Source organism: Rhincodon typus, chromosome 4 (genome assembly GCF_021869965.1).
Source record: "Rhincodon typus isolate 14 chromosome 4, sRhiTyp1.1, whole genome shotgun sequence".
NCBI lineage: Eukaryota > Metazoa > Chordata > Chondrichthyes > Orectolobiformes > Rhincodontidae > Rhincodon > Rhincodon typus.
In genome coordinates this window covers 76,400,456-76,414,732 of record NC_063335.1, presented here as the reverse complement: position 1 = coordinate 76,414,732, position 14,277 = coordinate 76,400,456, and the positions used below count along the sequence as shown (strand labels likewise).

Below are 14,277 nucleotides of genomic sequence, written 5' to 3'. Positions count from 1 at the left end.
CACTTATCTTAGTGAACAAAATAAGGTTTATTAAACTAATTAACTATATACAGGTTACATTATACTGATGGTAACCTGAGAAGTAGTAGACAAGATTGTATCCAACCATAACTACTGAAATGAAAACAACAAATGCTGGAGATCACAGCAGGTCAGGCAGCATCCATGGAGAGAGAGCAAGCTAATGTTGTGAGTATAGTTGACTCTTCAGAGCTGACATGAAATATGGAGAGGACACTGTTTATGCTATAGTCGGGGATGGGTGAGGTTTGGAGTGGAGAGTGTTGGGGGAAAAAGGATGTTGAAAGTTCAGAATAAGAGATCCAAATGTGTGAATGGCAGAATAATTGTGTGTATAACTGCCAGACTTGAAACAGACAATTCAATGGCGAGTGTGAAGATGAGATTTGTTTGTCCAGTTTGTGCTGTGATTCACTGGAAACAAGTGGGCATGACAACACGGTTACCCAGTTGCTCCAACCAGTGCACATGCTTTATGTCCGAGTACCAAGCTCAGCACAGATTAACCCTTTCAGATCTATTCCCTTTTCTAACAGCGCTCTTCAGGAACCAGTCCAAAGTGATACTTAGATCATTTTCCTTTTCCATCCGGCTAACTTCTAATCCCAAGCTATCTTACATGTTCCGGGGTCCATGGTGATTTTGCCTTATAGACAAAGCTTGACAAACCTTCCAGCTTTGTTTAAATCCTCAGGGCTTTGGTCTCTTCAATCTAAATGAGTTTAACCTCTTGCTCAGTCTCTCTCACCACATGTGCCATTTGCACAGATAAGTTGCAAATTAGCTGTTCTCCATACTCCACTTTCCTCTCACAACTCCATTCTATCTTGGAATAAAATAACGGTTTAAAAGAATGACCTTTCTAGTACCTCCCTGAGATTTGGTAACAGACTATCCACTGTCAATGTGATAGCTCAAGCCATTGTTTTCAGGTCTTAACATCTTCCAGTTTCTTCCCCTCCCTTAACCTTTGACAAATCATTCAAGCTTATTGTCAGCAAAATTCAGGGCAAGCCACAGTTTCTTCACTCTTATCTGAAGTTAAAGACACCATGCCAAACAAAAAAGTACTGTAAATACTAAATACTCATAACAGGTTACTAACCTGAAATATTAACACATCCTCTTTCACAGATGCTGCATTTCCAGTATTTGTTCCTTTGTTAAAATATCAAAGCTGTATACAAAATTAAAAAAAATTGCATTCAATGCAGTATACATTCCAGCATTTTCTATTTCTTTAAAATATCATGAAGATGTACATAAAATCATCAAAAGACTAGTTGTGTCAAATGCATTTTTTATCTATAGGAATTCTCTCTCTTGTTTGAAGTTATGCTAGAGTTATATAACGTCCTGGTTAGACCACACTTTTAGAAATGTGGATTGTTCTGGGCACAATACCTTTGTAAAAAATATTCTGGACTTGTAGGCAATTTATGATCTATTTACTAAAGTTGGATTGTAAGGGTTAAATTATAGGGTGATATGAAGGAAAAGAAAGTTGTATTTATTGCAATTGAGACACTTAAGAGTTAGGATTAGGGATAGACTTAATGTTTTCAATTTATTAAGGGGAACTGCAAGCTTAAAAAAAAGAGGAAACTGTTTATTTTGGTTGGAGGTTCTAGGAACATGGCCTAAAAGTAAAGCGAGATATTAGAGTAGTGAGGGTCAAAAATCCTACTACATGCAAAGGGTGCCAGAAGTCTGGAACTATCTTCCATACTAGGTCAGTTATTTTAAATCTGAGACTTTATAGACTTTTGTTAAAATCAAAACTAATCAACAAATATGGGACAAAAGCAACTAGGGATGGGCAATAAATGCTGACCCAGCCAGCGATGCCCACGGCCCACAAGTGAATAAAAGCACAAACATAGTGTTAGGTCACAGATCAACCATGATTTTATTTGACAGTGAAAGATTTGAAGGGCTAACTGTCCTACTCCTGTTCCTGGGCCTGTACATTCCTAAGTGAATTTGAAGTGCACCTCAACTGAAATAACTCCACAGAGATTGGTATATGACACCAGATCATGCTTTCTGTACATGTGCTGAGTCATTGACACTGATCAAGCTCCCTTAGAGTGAACAGGATGCATGACTCTCCTGTCAGTATCTGTCAGCCAGGGCTCCCTGATTGGAGCAGATTAACAGCCCCAAAGAACTCATTCTATGAGGCCCACCTGGCTGACCTCATTACAATCACTAAATCCTTCCTGCTTAGAGTTCAAGGACATAGACCAGATCCTTTATTTGTAGCTCCACCTGGGGTGTTTTAGCAGCAGGTCAGGTTCCTCCAACTCTGCCTTTGATACAGGCAGTGTGCATTGCACACTGGCTCACTTCTGCACCCAGAGTGTCTCAGATTTCATTTTCTTCAGGCGGTAAAGGCATTGAGGTGGTGACATCCACTGTGTCCATCTCAGATTCCAAAGTATCTTCAATGTTTGGAGAGGGAGGGAGAACCCGTGGGTTTTGGAACAGTCAGAAAAATCTGTCGAGGAGCCAGGCACATTTTGTTCCTGTCCCATTTGAGAGTTTCCAGCTTTCATGGTCCACATTTTTGTTCAGGATCATCGCACCTCGCCAAACTTCATAAGTCACTGGGCCTGACCTCATGTCGAGAATGCCTCTTACCCATGCAGAGCCGTTCCTGTGGTTCCTACAGGAAACTTCATCCCCTGAAGTAAACTGTCTCTCTCACTTAGCAGAGTCTTGTGTCTGGCATTGACATTCCTGATGCCATTTCACCCTCCCCCTGGTCCCGGAAGATCAGATTTAACCTGGCGCGCAGTCTTCTCCACATTAGCAACTCTGCTGGAGCTGCCCCTGTAGTTGCATGAGGGGTGGTCGTATAATTGAATAGGAAGCAAAACAGTTTGGTATGTAGCGAAACTGTAGGCTATTTCTTTAAGCCTGCCTTCAAGGTTTGGAGAGCTCTTTCTGCCAGACCATTGGATGATGGATGGCATGGAGCTGTCCTTAAGTCAAATACCATTCAACTTTAGGAAATATTCAAATTCTCTGATGGTAAACGATAGCCCGTAAAGGTATTGGTGGAACTTCCTGACTCCAAAAATGACTGCCAAACCTTCCTTCGCTATCTGATATTTACACTGTACATTAAGCAAAGTCCTGCATACACTACTGGACATTCCTCTGCATTGGGCCACCTATGAACCAATACTAACCCAATGCTATATGGGGAGGTATCACATACCAATTCCAATCTTGCTTGGGATCGAGTGTGCCAACACCTTAGAGGATGAAAGCTGTTCTTCACTTCCCTGAAAGTGATGGCTTTGGTACATGACTATTTCCAAGGCTGACCCTTTTTAAAAGAGTTGATTCAAAGGTGCCAGGATGGGGGCCAGGTTATATATGAATTTTCTGTAATAATTCATCAGCCCAAAGAAAGACTTAAGCTCCAATACAAAAGTGGGAGCCAGGGCACATTTGTTCACACCCTCATTTTATCTTCCAACGGGTGTAACCCAGTCTTGTCGACTCTGTAGACCAAGTGGGTCACTTGGGATGCCTGGAACACACATTTTTTCCATTCTAAGGTATATACCTGCCTAGGAGAAACATCTAAGAGCTATTTCCAAGTTCTCTAAGTGTTCTTATTGGTCTTCCCTGTTATTAGCATATCATCTAGATAAATGGCAACTTTTGATAGACCTTGTAAAATATTCTCCATTGTCTGCTGAAAAATTGCACAGGTTGACGGTACCCCAAATAGCAGTCTCATATATTGGCACAAACTTTTATGGGTATTAATTGTAACATACTTCCGGGAATCCTCATCTAACCACAATTGCAAGTACACATGGCTCATATCCAGCTTAATGAAGAACAGTCCCCACCACCAGTTTTGTGTATAAATCCTCTATGCAAGGGATTGGGTATTTATCTAGCTGTGAAAAGCATTCTACCAGTTGTTTAAAATCCCCACAGGGGTGAACCATCCAGTTGAGCCTCACAAATCAGTACGACCTGTGCTGTCCATTCTGCAAACTGGATTAGTTTGATGATTCCTTTCCTTTCCAGCCTTCTGATTTCTACTACTTTTGCCCATAAGGCAAAAGGCATTGGGCAGGCTTTGCCAAATGTGGAATTGCTTCCTGGTCAACATGTAAAGCCTTGGCTCCATGGAAAACCCCTACACCTTTTTGAAAAACCTCTGGGTATTTAATTAGGACTTCAGTCAGGCAGCCATTTTCTAATCAAAACAAGTTGAGCTAATCTGGGTGAATCTTTCTCAACCAATTCTGCTCCATCAAGCTTGGGCCTGAGCCTTTTACTACAATCAGCGGTAACTAAACCTGCTGCTTCCCAAAACCAGAACCAAAGTTGTACCCTTAATCTTTAAGGATCCTCCAGTACAGTCCAGCCGATGTCTTGTGCAAACTTAAGAATATTAACCTCCATTAGATCAGATGTTTATATTGATTGGTTCTGATTTGGATGTTGCTAAACAATTTAATTGTTCCAAACCAGCTGTAGGTAGACTTTCCAGAGTATGCATGCTCCTGGATACTGGCCTAGGAGTTCTCTTACTTAGTTTAACCCTAGAGGGATTCTTTTGCTGTCTCGGGTTCACATACCAGCAGCAACTATAATGAATCCTCAATAAAATTTTAACCATTTGGTCAAGGCTTTGTTTTGGAGTTTTGCTGTGGGCCAGCCTAGAATCCCTCTGTTCAGGATACGTCCTGAATGAGGACATGCAATGGCATTCACTCAAGTGGTGTTCCCCAAGTTCGGTTGGACTGGCAAGGGTGTACACATCCATTAAAATACCCTGCAACCCATATGCTCCAATTGCTGCATTTTCCAATAATAAAGCCAGTTGTTGTGTCTGTTTGAAGTTTAGATGGGCTTCAGCTAGTGGGCACTTTTGCATGGTTACATCATTAATCCTGCATACCAACAGGTCTCTCAGCATCTCATTAAGGATTAAACCAAAGGCACATGCCTCTGCTAGTCATCTTAACCTAGTCAAAGTTCCAGTTCAGATTTCCCTGGTTCTCACATTGCTGAGTAAAACAGCTAGCACTCAGAATTAGAGGAAGCTTGGTGTCATTATATTCCTTAAATAAATCAATCAACTCTTGAAATGTTTTAGAATCTGGTGCCTCAGGGAAAGTAAGGCTCCTAATAAACAAGAAAGCTGCAGGTCCACAAGCTATCAGGAGAATTACTTGTTGCTTTTTATCTACTCAAATGTCATTTGTCCAGAAAAAATAATGCATTTTTTCCACATACTGGGCCTAATCTTCAACAGCAGGAATTTACGGGTCAAGTTTCCCAAATAACAGCATAATGCCACAAATACTTACCCAAACTCAAAGACGACTGTTGCAAGTAAATTTCTTCAGGAGCATGCTTTAACTATCATCACCACTGAAATAACTCCATGGACACCAATTTCCTGTCACCAAGTCACCCTTTATTTACACATGCAGGGTCTTTGACACTGACCCAGCTCTCGGAGTCAGCAGGATGTCTGACACCCCTGTTCTTACCTGTCAGCCAAGGCTCCCTGATTAGATCAGATTAACAGGCCCAACCAGGGAACTCATACTCTTTGGATGTCACCTGGCTGACCTCGTTACAATCATTACATTAACCATGGTGCAACTGGACTGTAATTTAAGCTTGACAGCTCAATGGCCTAGTACAGTTTTTATTTTCTTAAAATAGCAATCAGCTTTGAGGAAGATGGGTGATTTATCCACCTCCAGTCCAGGGACATTATGTCAATTGTAGAATCATATCACAGATTTTGTTGAGATCAACTATCAGAAAACAAGGTTTTAATTCCCAATCAGACCTGTTCCATATTAAGTATTTTGTTTCTTATTAGGGAGTTTAGGGAAACAGTCTACAATCCATTTTACTCAAATTGGAACTGGAAGTGTTTAATGGATGACTTGAAATCAATAAAAAAATTCTCTATTATTTGACAGAATATATAGGATAAATTCAGAAATTCAAAAGCCATTAGCATTAGGGTTATATTTCAGGTTGTATTACAGCAATAGCAACAACATCAGCAATTTGTATTTATGTGGCACTTTAATATAATGACCCAGATATTCTGGTCTCTGGATGGTTGGAGACTGGGTGTATGCTGAAATACTACACAGTTTAAATGTCCTGGCAATTATGTGGTATCTGGAACATTCTGAAAATGTTCCTAACTCTGAGTTAGAGTCAGTGACTTTGGAGGGTTTTTTCCTTTTATGGGACATGGGAGGCAAAGGCAAGGACAGCTTTTATAGCCCATCCTGAACTGCACTAGAATTGATTGACTTGCTGGCCATTTCAGAGAAGGGTTAAGAGTCAACTAGATGAATGTGGGTCTGGAGTTACATGTGAGCCAGACAAGGTAGGGATGGCAGATTTCCTTTCCTGAAAGACATTAATGAACCAGATGGGTTTATATGACGATCCATGTGACAATTGTAAATAAACAAGATATACAATATTAATGATCTATGGTCATCATTACTGAGACTAACTGTTAATTCCAGATTTGATTAATTGAAATTAATTTCCATCAGTTGCCATGGTAGAATTTGAAATCATATCCAGAGTCTGGGACTTTGGGATTCCAGTGGCACTCCCCCACACCATCATCTCCTCTTAGTAGCTCACTTAACTTAATAGTAACCCAGGAAAAGTTAGAGGGATTAAAGCATGCTTTGAAATTTGGGCAACTGTAGAAATGATACTTCCAAATGTTTTGTTGGTCCCTGTAATACTCACAGTGACCATTCAGTCACTGCCCCAATTCCAGACACCCATCCCAACCTCCATCTCCAAAAAACACCACCTCCACCCAAGACAAACACCCCTCTAGTTACCTGAGCTTGCCTGCCACCTGTACCCATTCACCTATCTGCTACCTACCTCTTTATTCACAGCCGCCCTACCCATGTGCCACCCAACCTCCTCACCTACCCTATATGAAGTAGTTCTAACCCGGATCAGATTTTGGCCAATAAAATATCTCAAGGATCTTCTCACGGGTATCAAAACAAAATGTGACACCACATCACCTCAGAAAACATTAGAGCAGATTTGTTCAGAATGCTAGGCGTTAATGAGCATCATAATAGACAACAGAGAAATGGGAAAGGTTAGAGAGGAAATTCCAAAGCTTAGGGCCTAGGCATTTGAAGGCATAACTGCCAATGGTAGAGCAATTAAAATCAGGGACACTTAAGAGCTTGGTATTAGAAAAGTGCAACTATCTCAAAGAATTCTGGAGCTGGAGGAGATTACAGAGATAGGGAGGTTGGGGTGAGGCCACCCTATATCTTTGACCTTTGTGTGCAACAATGAAGAATAAATTGTGCCTCATTTTGTTACTATTGCAGAGTAAGATCCAAGTTTTCGGATGAAATGTTAGAAACCTCTTCTGGAAGCCCTCAAATGAAGAGAGCGAAGCAGGACTACTACTCTAAGGGGAAAGAGAATGAAGCTGTTGATTATATAGTGCCTGTCTTCGGAGGACGGTATGACTGCACTCTAATAGTTACGCGGTTATACAGATAAGGGAATTAGAAATTCTGTATATGCCTTAGGGATTAGAAAAGAATTTCAGAGAACATTCCAGCACCTGGAGCTGCATGTCAAATGTCTAATATAATGTATTAGAAGTGAAATATAAGTGTAAAGCTCCAATATGTTATTAGTAGACTATTGCAACCATTATTTATCTTAAAACTATGAATGACTATAATCAAGATTTGTGAATTTTCAATCAGTTAAATATTAGAAAGCAAAGTTGGTCACGGGGAAAGAAGTTCATTCATGTAGCATCACTTTAACTGATTCACTGGGACAATCCCTGTCCACTTTTTGAATCTGATACCAATTAGGAACACAACATGGACCATACAAGAAGCAACTCATGGCATCTATAAAATAACTGAAATGAACATCCATCATCTTCAAGGCATTCAATAAGTTGCTGTATAAAAACGATGATAAGGTTTCATGGAAGTGAGTTAATATATTAGAATGAATAGAGGATCGGTTGATAGATAGGAAGAAGAGAGTAGGAATAAGCAGTGCATTTTGAAGTTGGCAGGATACAACTAGAGATGTATCACAAAGATCAGTGTAGAGGCCTCAGCTAATTATAATCCATATTAATGACTTAACAAAGACACCAAGAACAATATACCTAACTTGGTTGCAAATTTAAAAACATGTAAGCAGTGAGGAGGACATTAAGAGGCTATAAAGAGATGTGGGCTTGTTAAGTGAATGGCCAAAAGGGCGACAGATGAAATATAATGTGAAAAAATGTGAGATTATACACTTTGAGAATCTGAACAGAAAAGGAGATTTTTAAAAAAGAAGGCATGAAACTTTTAATTGTTGATGTTGATAGATACTTTGGTGTACTTAAACAAGGAACATAAAACATTATCACACAAATGCAGCAAGTAATTAGGAAAGCAAATGCCATGTTCACAGAGCCATGAACAGACAAATTAGGAGCAGGCGGAGGCTACTCAGCCCTTTAACCTGCTCCACCATTCAATGAGATGATAGGGCGACATGGTGGCTCAGTGCGTAACGCTGCTACCTCATAGTGCCATGGACCTTGGTTTGGTTCCAGCCTTGGGTGACTGTCTGTGTGGAGTTTGCACATTCTTCCTGTGTCTTTGTGGGTTTGTTCTGGTTTCCTCCCACAGTCCAAAGATGTGCAGGTTAGGTGGATCAGCCAGGCTAAATTGCCCATAGTGTCCAGGGATGTGTAGGTTAGGTGAATTAGTCATGGGGAATGCAGGGTTGCAGGGATGGGATGGGTCTGGGTGGGATGCTCCAGGAAGGGTTGGTGTGGACTCAAAGGGACAAATGGCCTGCTTCCACACCATAAGGATTCTATGATTTCTATGAAAACTGATCTGATTACTTCATATTCCTGCCTACCCCAATAGCTTTTTAACCCCTTGTTTCTCAAGAATCCAGATACCTCTGCCTTAAAAATGTTCAAGGACTCTGCTTCCACTGCCTTTTGAGGAAGAGAGTTCCAAAGGCTCTCAAAGCCCTATGAAAAAAAATTCTCCTTATCACTGTTTTAGAAGGGTGCCCCTTATTGTTAAACAGTGATTCTCTCTTTCTAGATTATCCCACATGATGAAACATCCTTTCAAGATTTACCCTCTTAAGGCCACTCAGAATCTTGCACATATCAATCAAGTCATTTTTTACTTCGGGATATAAGCTGAGTTTATTCAACCTTTCCTCAGCCATACTCATTCCAGTAAACCTTCTTTGAACTGCTTCCAATGCATTTACATCCTTCCTTAAAGGTGACCAATACTGTGCACAATAATTCTTGTTTTGACCTTTAATGCAAGGGAATTGAGTACATGAATGATGATGTTTTGCCACAATTGTGCAGGGTTTTGGTGAGTCGACACCTAATACCATGTGTACAATTTTGATTTCCCTAATTAAGGAAGGATATGCTTATAATTAGGGCAGAAGAATGAAAGTTCATCGTATTGTTTCCCAGAGTAAGAAAATTGTCCTGTGAAGGCAGGCTGAGTAAATTGTGTCCATAATCCCCAGAATTAATTGAAACATATACAAGCTTCTGAAGGAATTCTACAGGGTAGATAGTGACTTATTGGTTCTGCTGGCTTGATTTTCTGAAATGAGAAAAGGTATGAGGGGCCATACGATTCACTCCTCCTGCTATTTCTTATTGTCTTATGTAATATCACTTTTCTTTCATACTGAATTTCTGATCCCATGATTCACACTCAGTGATCTTCAGTTCTACCAAAAAACTGGTGTGGCAGCATCTGTCAGGAGAAAGCAGAGTCAACATTTCAAGTCCAGTGACTCTTCATTTTATTTTATTATTTTACTATTTTATTGAAATTTGCTAACACCTTAAGTCTGGGAGTTGGCAAAGAATTGAGGAAGTTGCAGAAAGGTTCATTGAATAGATTGACAGGTGACAGATTCAAGTTAATACAAGTAAACATGTGTTTGTACATGCTGAAAAGAAATAAAGAAATTGGAGTGTGTATTCAATGGAAACATGTTGAAGGGTGTGATGAACTGGATCTTATATGGCATTCAATCCCATTTAGTCATCATCACTCTCCTTATGGACCTATAGAAGCTTCTGATCCTTCAGTAGCTCCAACTTAAAATGATCACCCTCATATTTAACTGTTCATTGCTTCACCCCTCTGTATCTCTATAATTGTCTTTAGATTTACAACTCCATCCCAAAACCTTTCATTTCTATGATCCTATACTCATGTGAACTTGCTATTTCTTTTGTTGTACCCTGTGTTGAGCCATCTAGACCTCATCGAATCCAATTTCTAAACCTTTCTTCATTGAAGACAATTGTTAACATCACCTTTTTAAAATCCAAGCTTTTATCACCCCACGCTATTTCTTTCTGTCTACTTCTGCTTTCCTGAAATGCTTTAGTTCTTTTATTTGCTTAAAGATGGCACAGAAATGCAAGATGTTGACCTTTTCCAATTGTGGTAAATAAGGCAAAGATATTAAATGTTGCCCATACAGATTTCCAGAAAATATTTAATAAGCTATCTCACAATAAGCAAGTTAGAAAATATCAAGAGAATGGTTTAAGTAGAAGTGCAATAGTTCTGATGCAAAGCTGTTTGTCACAAAATAGAGGGTACGGTCAAATGGATGTTCTCAGGCTGTAGGAGGGTTGGACATAGTGTTCCTCATGGGCCCGGAATAGGCCCACTTTTGTTGCTGAAAAATACAGATAAATTAGACATGGTGAAATTTGCTACAAAAACAGAAATTACTGGCAAAACTTGCTGGTCTGGCAGCATCCATCAGGAGAAAGCAGAGTTAACATTTCCAGCCCAGTGACTTGTTGTTTTATTTTATTATTTTATTGAAATTTGCTGACACCTTAAGTCTGGGAGTTGGCAAACAGTTGAGAAAGTCACAGAAAGGTTCATTGAATAGATTGATGGGTGACAGATTCAAGTTAATATGAATAAACATGTGTTTGTACATGCTGAAAAAAGTAAAGAAATTGGAGTGTGTATTCAATGGAAACATGTTGAAGGGTGTGATGAACTAAAAGATCAAAGTCTTCAATTACATAATAAAGTGTGAGAATGGGTTGATAAAACCATACAAATCTCACTGAACTTTGATTTCATAAATATGAGCAGCTATTACAAGAGTAAGTAATGAATGCATTTGTACAAAACATGGGCCAATATTAGGTCAGTGTTAGACAGATGTTTGGTTTTGGTACCTTATTATAAGATAAAGCCATTAAGAGCTTACAACGCAAAGTCAGCAGGATGATCTCATAGATGGTATAGTTATACAAGACTTGAGATCTGCTTTCACTGCATCAGAGATTGACTACAGAAAATTTGACAGAGTTAAAGGTTCTGAACAAAGAGGAGTACTTTCTCTGGTTAGTGTGTCAATGAAGAGTCAATTTATAACTGGTTTTTAAGAGAGTGAAGTAAGAGGAAAGGAGAAATGTATTTATATGAAGGGTTACTGGAGCATCAAATGCTTTGTCATATGGTTGAGGTATAAGGTTCTGCCCTTGTTACTGTAAGCTAGTACCAGTATTTGAAAAGAAGAAGATACAGGATCGTGGAAGCGAGCAGGCAATGGGACTAATTTTGTATTGCTGGGGTTTTGACATCATGGGATAAATAACTATGCTGAAAAGTTTTATGGCTTTAATTTCAAGGCTTTAATAAATCAAAATAAAAAGTTTGTTGTAATAAAGTTCATCTATACTTGCAGAAGACGTTGCCCATTGACAATGACATAATAATAGCAGTAAAGCAAGCAATTATAATGTGAAAGGGAATACAGTATCAAAGGAATCAAGGCAGGCTATGCATAATAAACAGTAATTGTTAATAAGGCTAATTTGACTTCCGTGTTATTTGTTTTGGTTTAGCCATGAACACGTCAGTGAAATTACCAGCTCAAAAGATGAAAGAGCTAAGCAATCTAAATCAAGTCATTTCGCTGGAGAATTTCATTCTGCCCAAAGTAATATTACTGAAGAACATAATATTGAGAGGTCTGCCATGGACAAGTCAAGAAAAGTTGCCATCCGGGAATCTGCAGAACGCATTTCACTGAATAAACAGGTAAATAAACAACAACTTCAATCCAAACAGTCTGTTCCAGATACTGAACCAAAGCTCATGTCAGTGAGAAAAAAAACAGTTTATCTCAGTGAAAGGAATAAGTATATTTAATAGCAAAAAATGCATGAGGTACACAAAGCCCCTCCCTTTTTGAATGGTTAGCCCCTTCTTTTCCCCATATTCCACAATCCCTTTATTTTGAAAATGGACACTTAATTGACTTTGAGACCCTTTAAAATCAGTGGAGCAATGTCTTCCCAGAAATTATCTCTCAATTCTAGAGCTCTTTGGGCAAAAGTTTTACCTTCCTTTTCTTCTTGCTCCTACCTCCCCAATTTATTAATTTTGTATTGCACTGATTTTTTCCCCTCTTCCTCTCCTCTTCCTTTCTTGAAGATGCTACTGTTGAACATTTGTCAATCACTTTTATCTAATGAGATCAATTATATTATAGAACTGTGTGCCAATATTTGTACTGTCAAAATGAAGAGTTCAGTCCCATTTAGGCAATGTCATCTTGGACTGCATCTTACTGCTTCAAAAGGGTAAGCCATGTGCTGGTTAGCCCGAATAAGCTGATGAACTTATTGCATTTAATTCTTTGCTTTGATCACTGGTGAACACAAATTATAAACCCAAATCTACACCTCCCAGTCGCGAACCATTTCAACTCCCCCTGTATGAACTGTTCGAGCTCCTCGTGGGAGCAACCCACCTTCCTGCAAAAATGCTATCCCCTATTCCCAATTCCTTCGTCTCCGCCGCATCTGCTCCCAGGATGAGGCATTCCACTCCCGTACATCTCAGTTGTCCTCGTTTTTCAAGGACCGTAACTTCCTCTCCTCGGTGGTCGAGAACGCCCTCAACCATGTCTCCCACATCTCCCGCACCTCATCCCTCACACCCCGTCCACGCAATAAGAACCAAAAAAGAATCCCCCTCGTCCTCACGTACCACCCCACCAACCTCCGGATCCAACGCATCATCCTCCGACACTTCCGCCATCTGCAATCCGACCCCACCACCAAAGACATCTTTCCCTCCCCACCCTTATCTGCTTTCCGGAGGGACAACCCTCTCCGTGACTCCCTTGTCCGTTCCACGCTCCCCTCCAGCTCCACCACACCCAGCACTTTTCCCTGCAACCGCAGGAAGTGCTACACCTGTCCCCATACCTCCTCCCTCACCCCCATCCCAGGCCCCAAGAAGACTTTCCACATCAAGCAGATGTTCACCTGAACATCTGCCAATGTGGTATACTGCATCCGCTGTACCCGGTGTGGCTTCCTCTACATCGGGGAAACCAAGCGGAGACTCGGGGACCGCTTTGCAGAACACCTATGCTTGGTTCGCAATAAACAACTGCACCTCCCAGTCACGAACCATTTCAACTCCCCCTCCCATTCCTCAGACCACATGTCCATCCTGGGCCTCCTGCAGTGCCACAACGATGCCACCCGAAGGTTGCAGGAACAGCAACTCATATTCCGCTTGGGAACCCTGCAGCCCAATGGTATCAATGTGAATTTCACAAGTTTCAAAATCTCCCCTCCCCCTACCGCATCCCAAAACCAGTCCAGCTCGTCCCTGCCTCCCTAACCTGTTCTTCCTCCCACCTATCCCCTCCTTCCACCTCAAGCCGCACCTCCATCTCCTACCGACCAACCTCATCCCGCCACCTTGACCTGTCCGTCCTCCCTGGATTGACCTATCCCCTTCCTAACTCCCCACCTACACTCACCTTTACTGGCTCCATCCCCGCCTCTTTGACCTGTTTGTTTCCTCTCCACCTATCCTCTCCTCTATCCATCTTCTATCCGCCTCCCCCTCTCTCCCTATTTATTTCAGAACCCCCTTCCCCTCCCCCTTTTCTGATGAAGGGTCTAGGCCCGAAACGTCAGCCTCTCTGCCCCTATGATGCTGCTTGGCCTGCTGTGTTCATCCAGCCCTGCACCTTGTTGTCTCGGATTCTCCAGCATCTGCAGTTCCTACTATCTCTATTGCAAATTACACAGCTATTTTTTATCCAATGGACTCAAACACCACTGATCTCAGCATTGTGAGGTCCAAGAGATTTTAGTTC

The 14,277-nt window shown here is 40.8% G+C and overlaps 1 protein-coding gene across 1 annotated transcript in view; it reads left to right on the top strand.

Annotated features, from left to right (window-relative positions):
* The window catches only part of myom1b (myomesin 1b), a 119,262-nt gene that overhangs the window by 12,741 nt on the left and 92,244 nt on the right, over nucleotides 1-14,277 (top strand). The window contains exons 3-4 of the mRNA XM_048596137.1: nucleotides 7,416-7,553; nucleotides 11,999-12,194. Coding sequence (XP_048452094.1) covers nucleotides 7,416-7,553; nucleotides 11,999-12,194 — 334 coding nt within the window. The remainder of the gene's footprint in view (nucleotides 1-7,415; nucleotides 7,554-11,998; nucleotides 12,195-14,277) is intronic.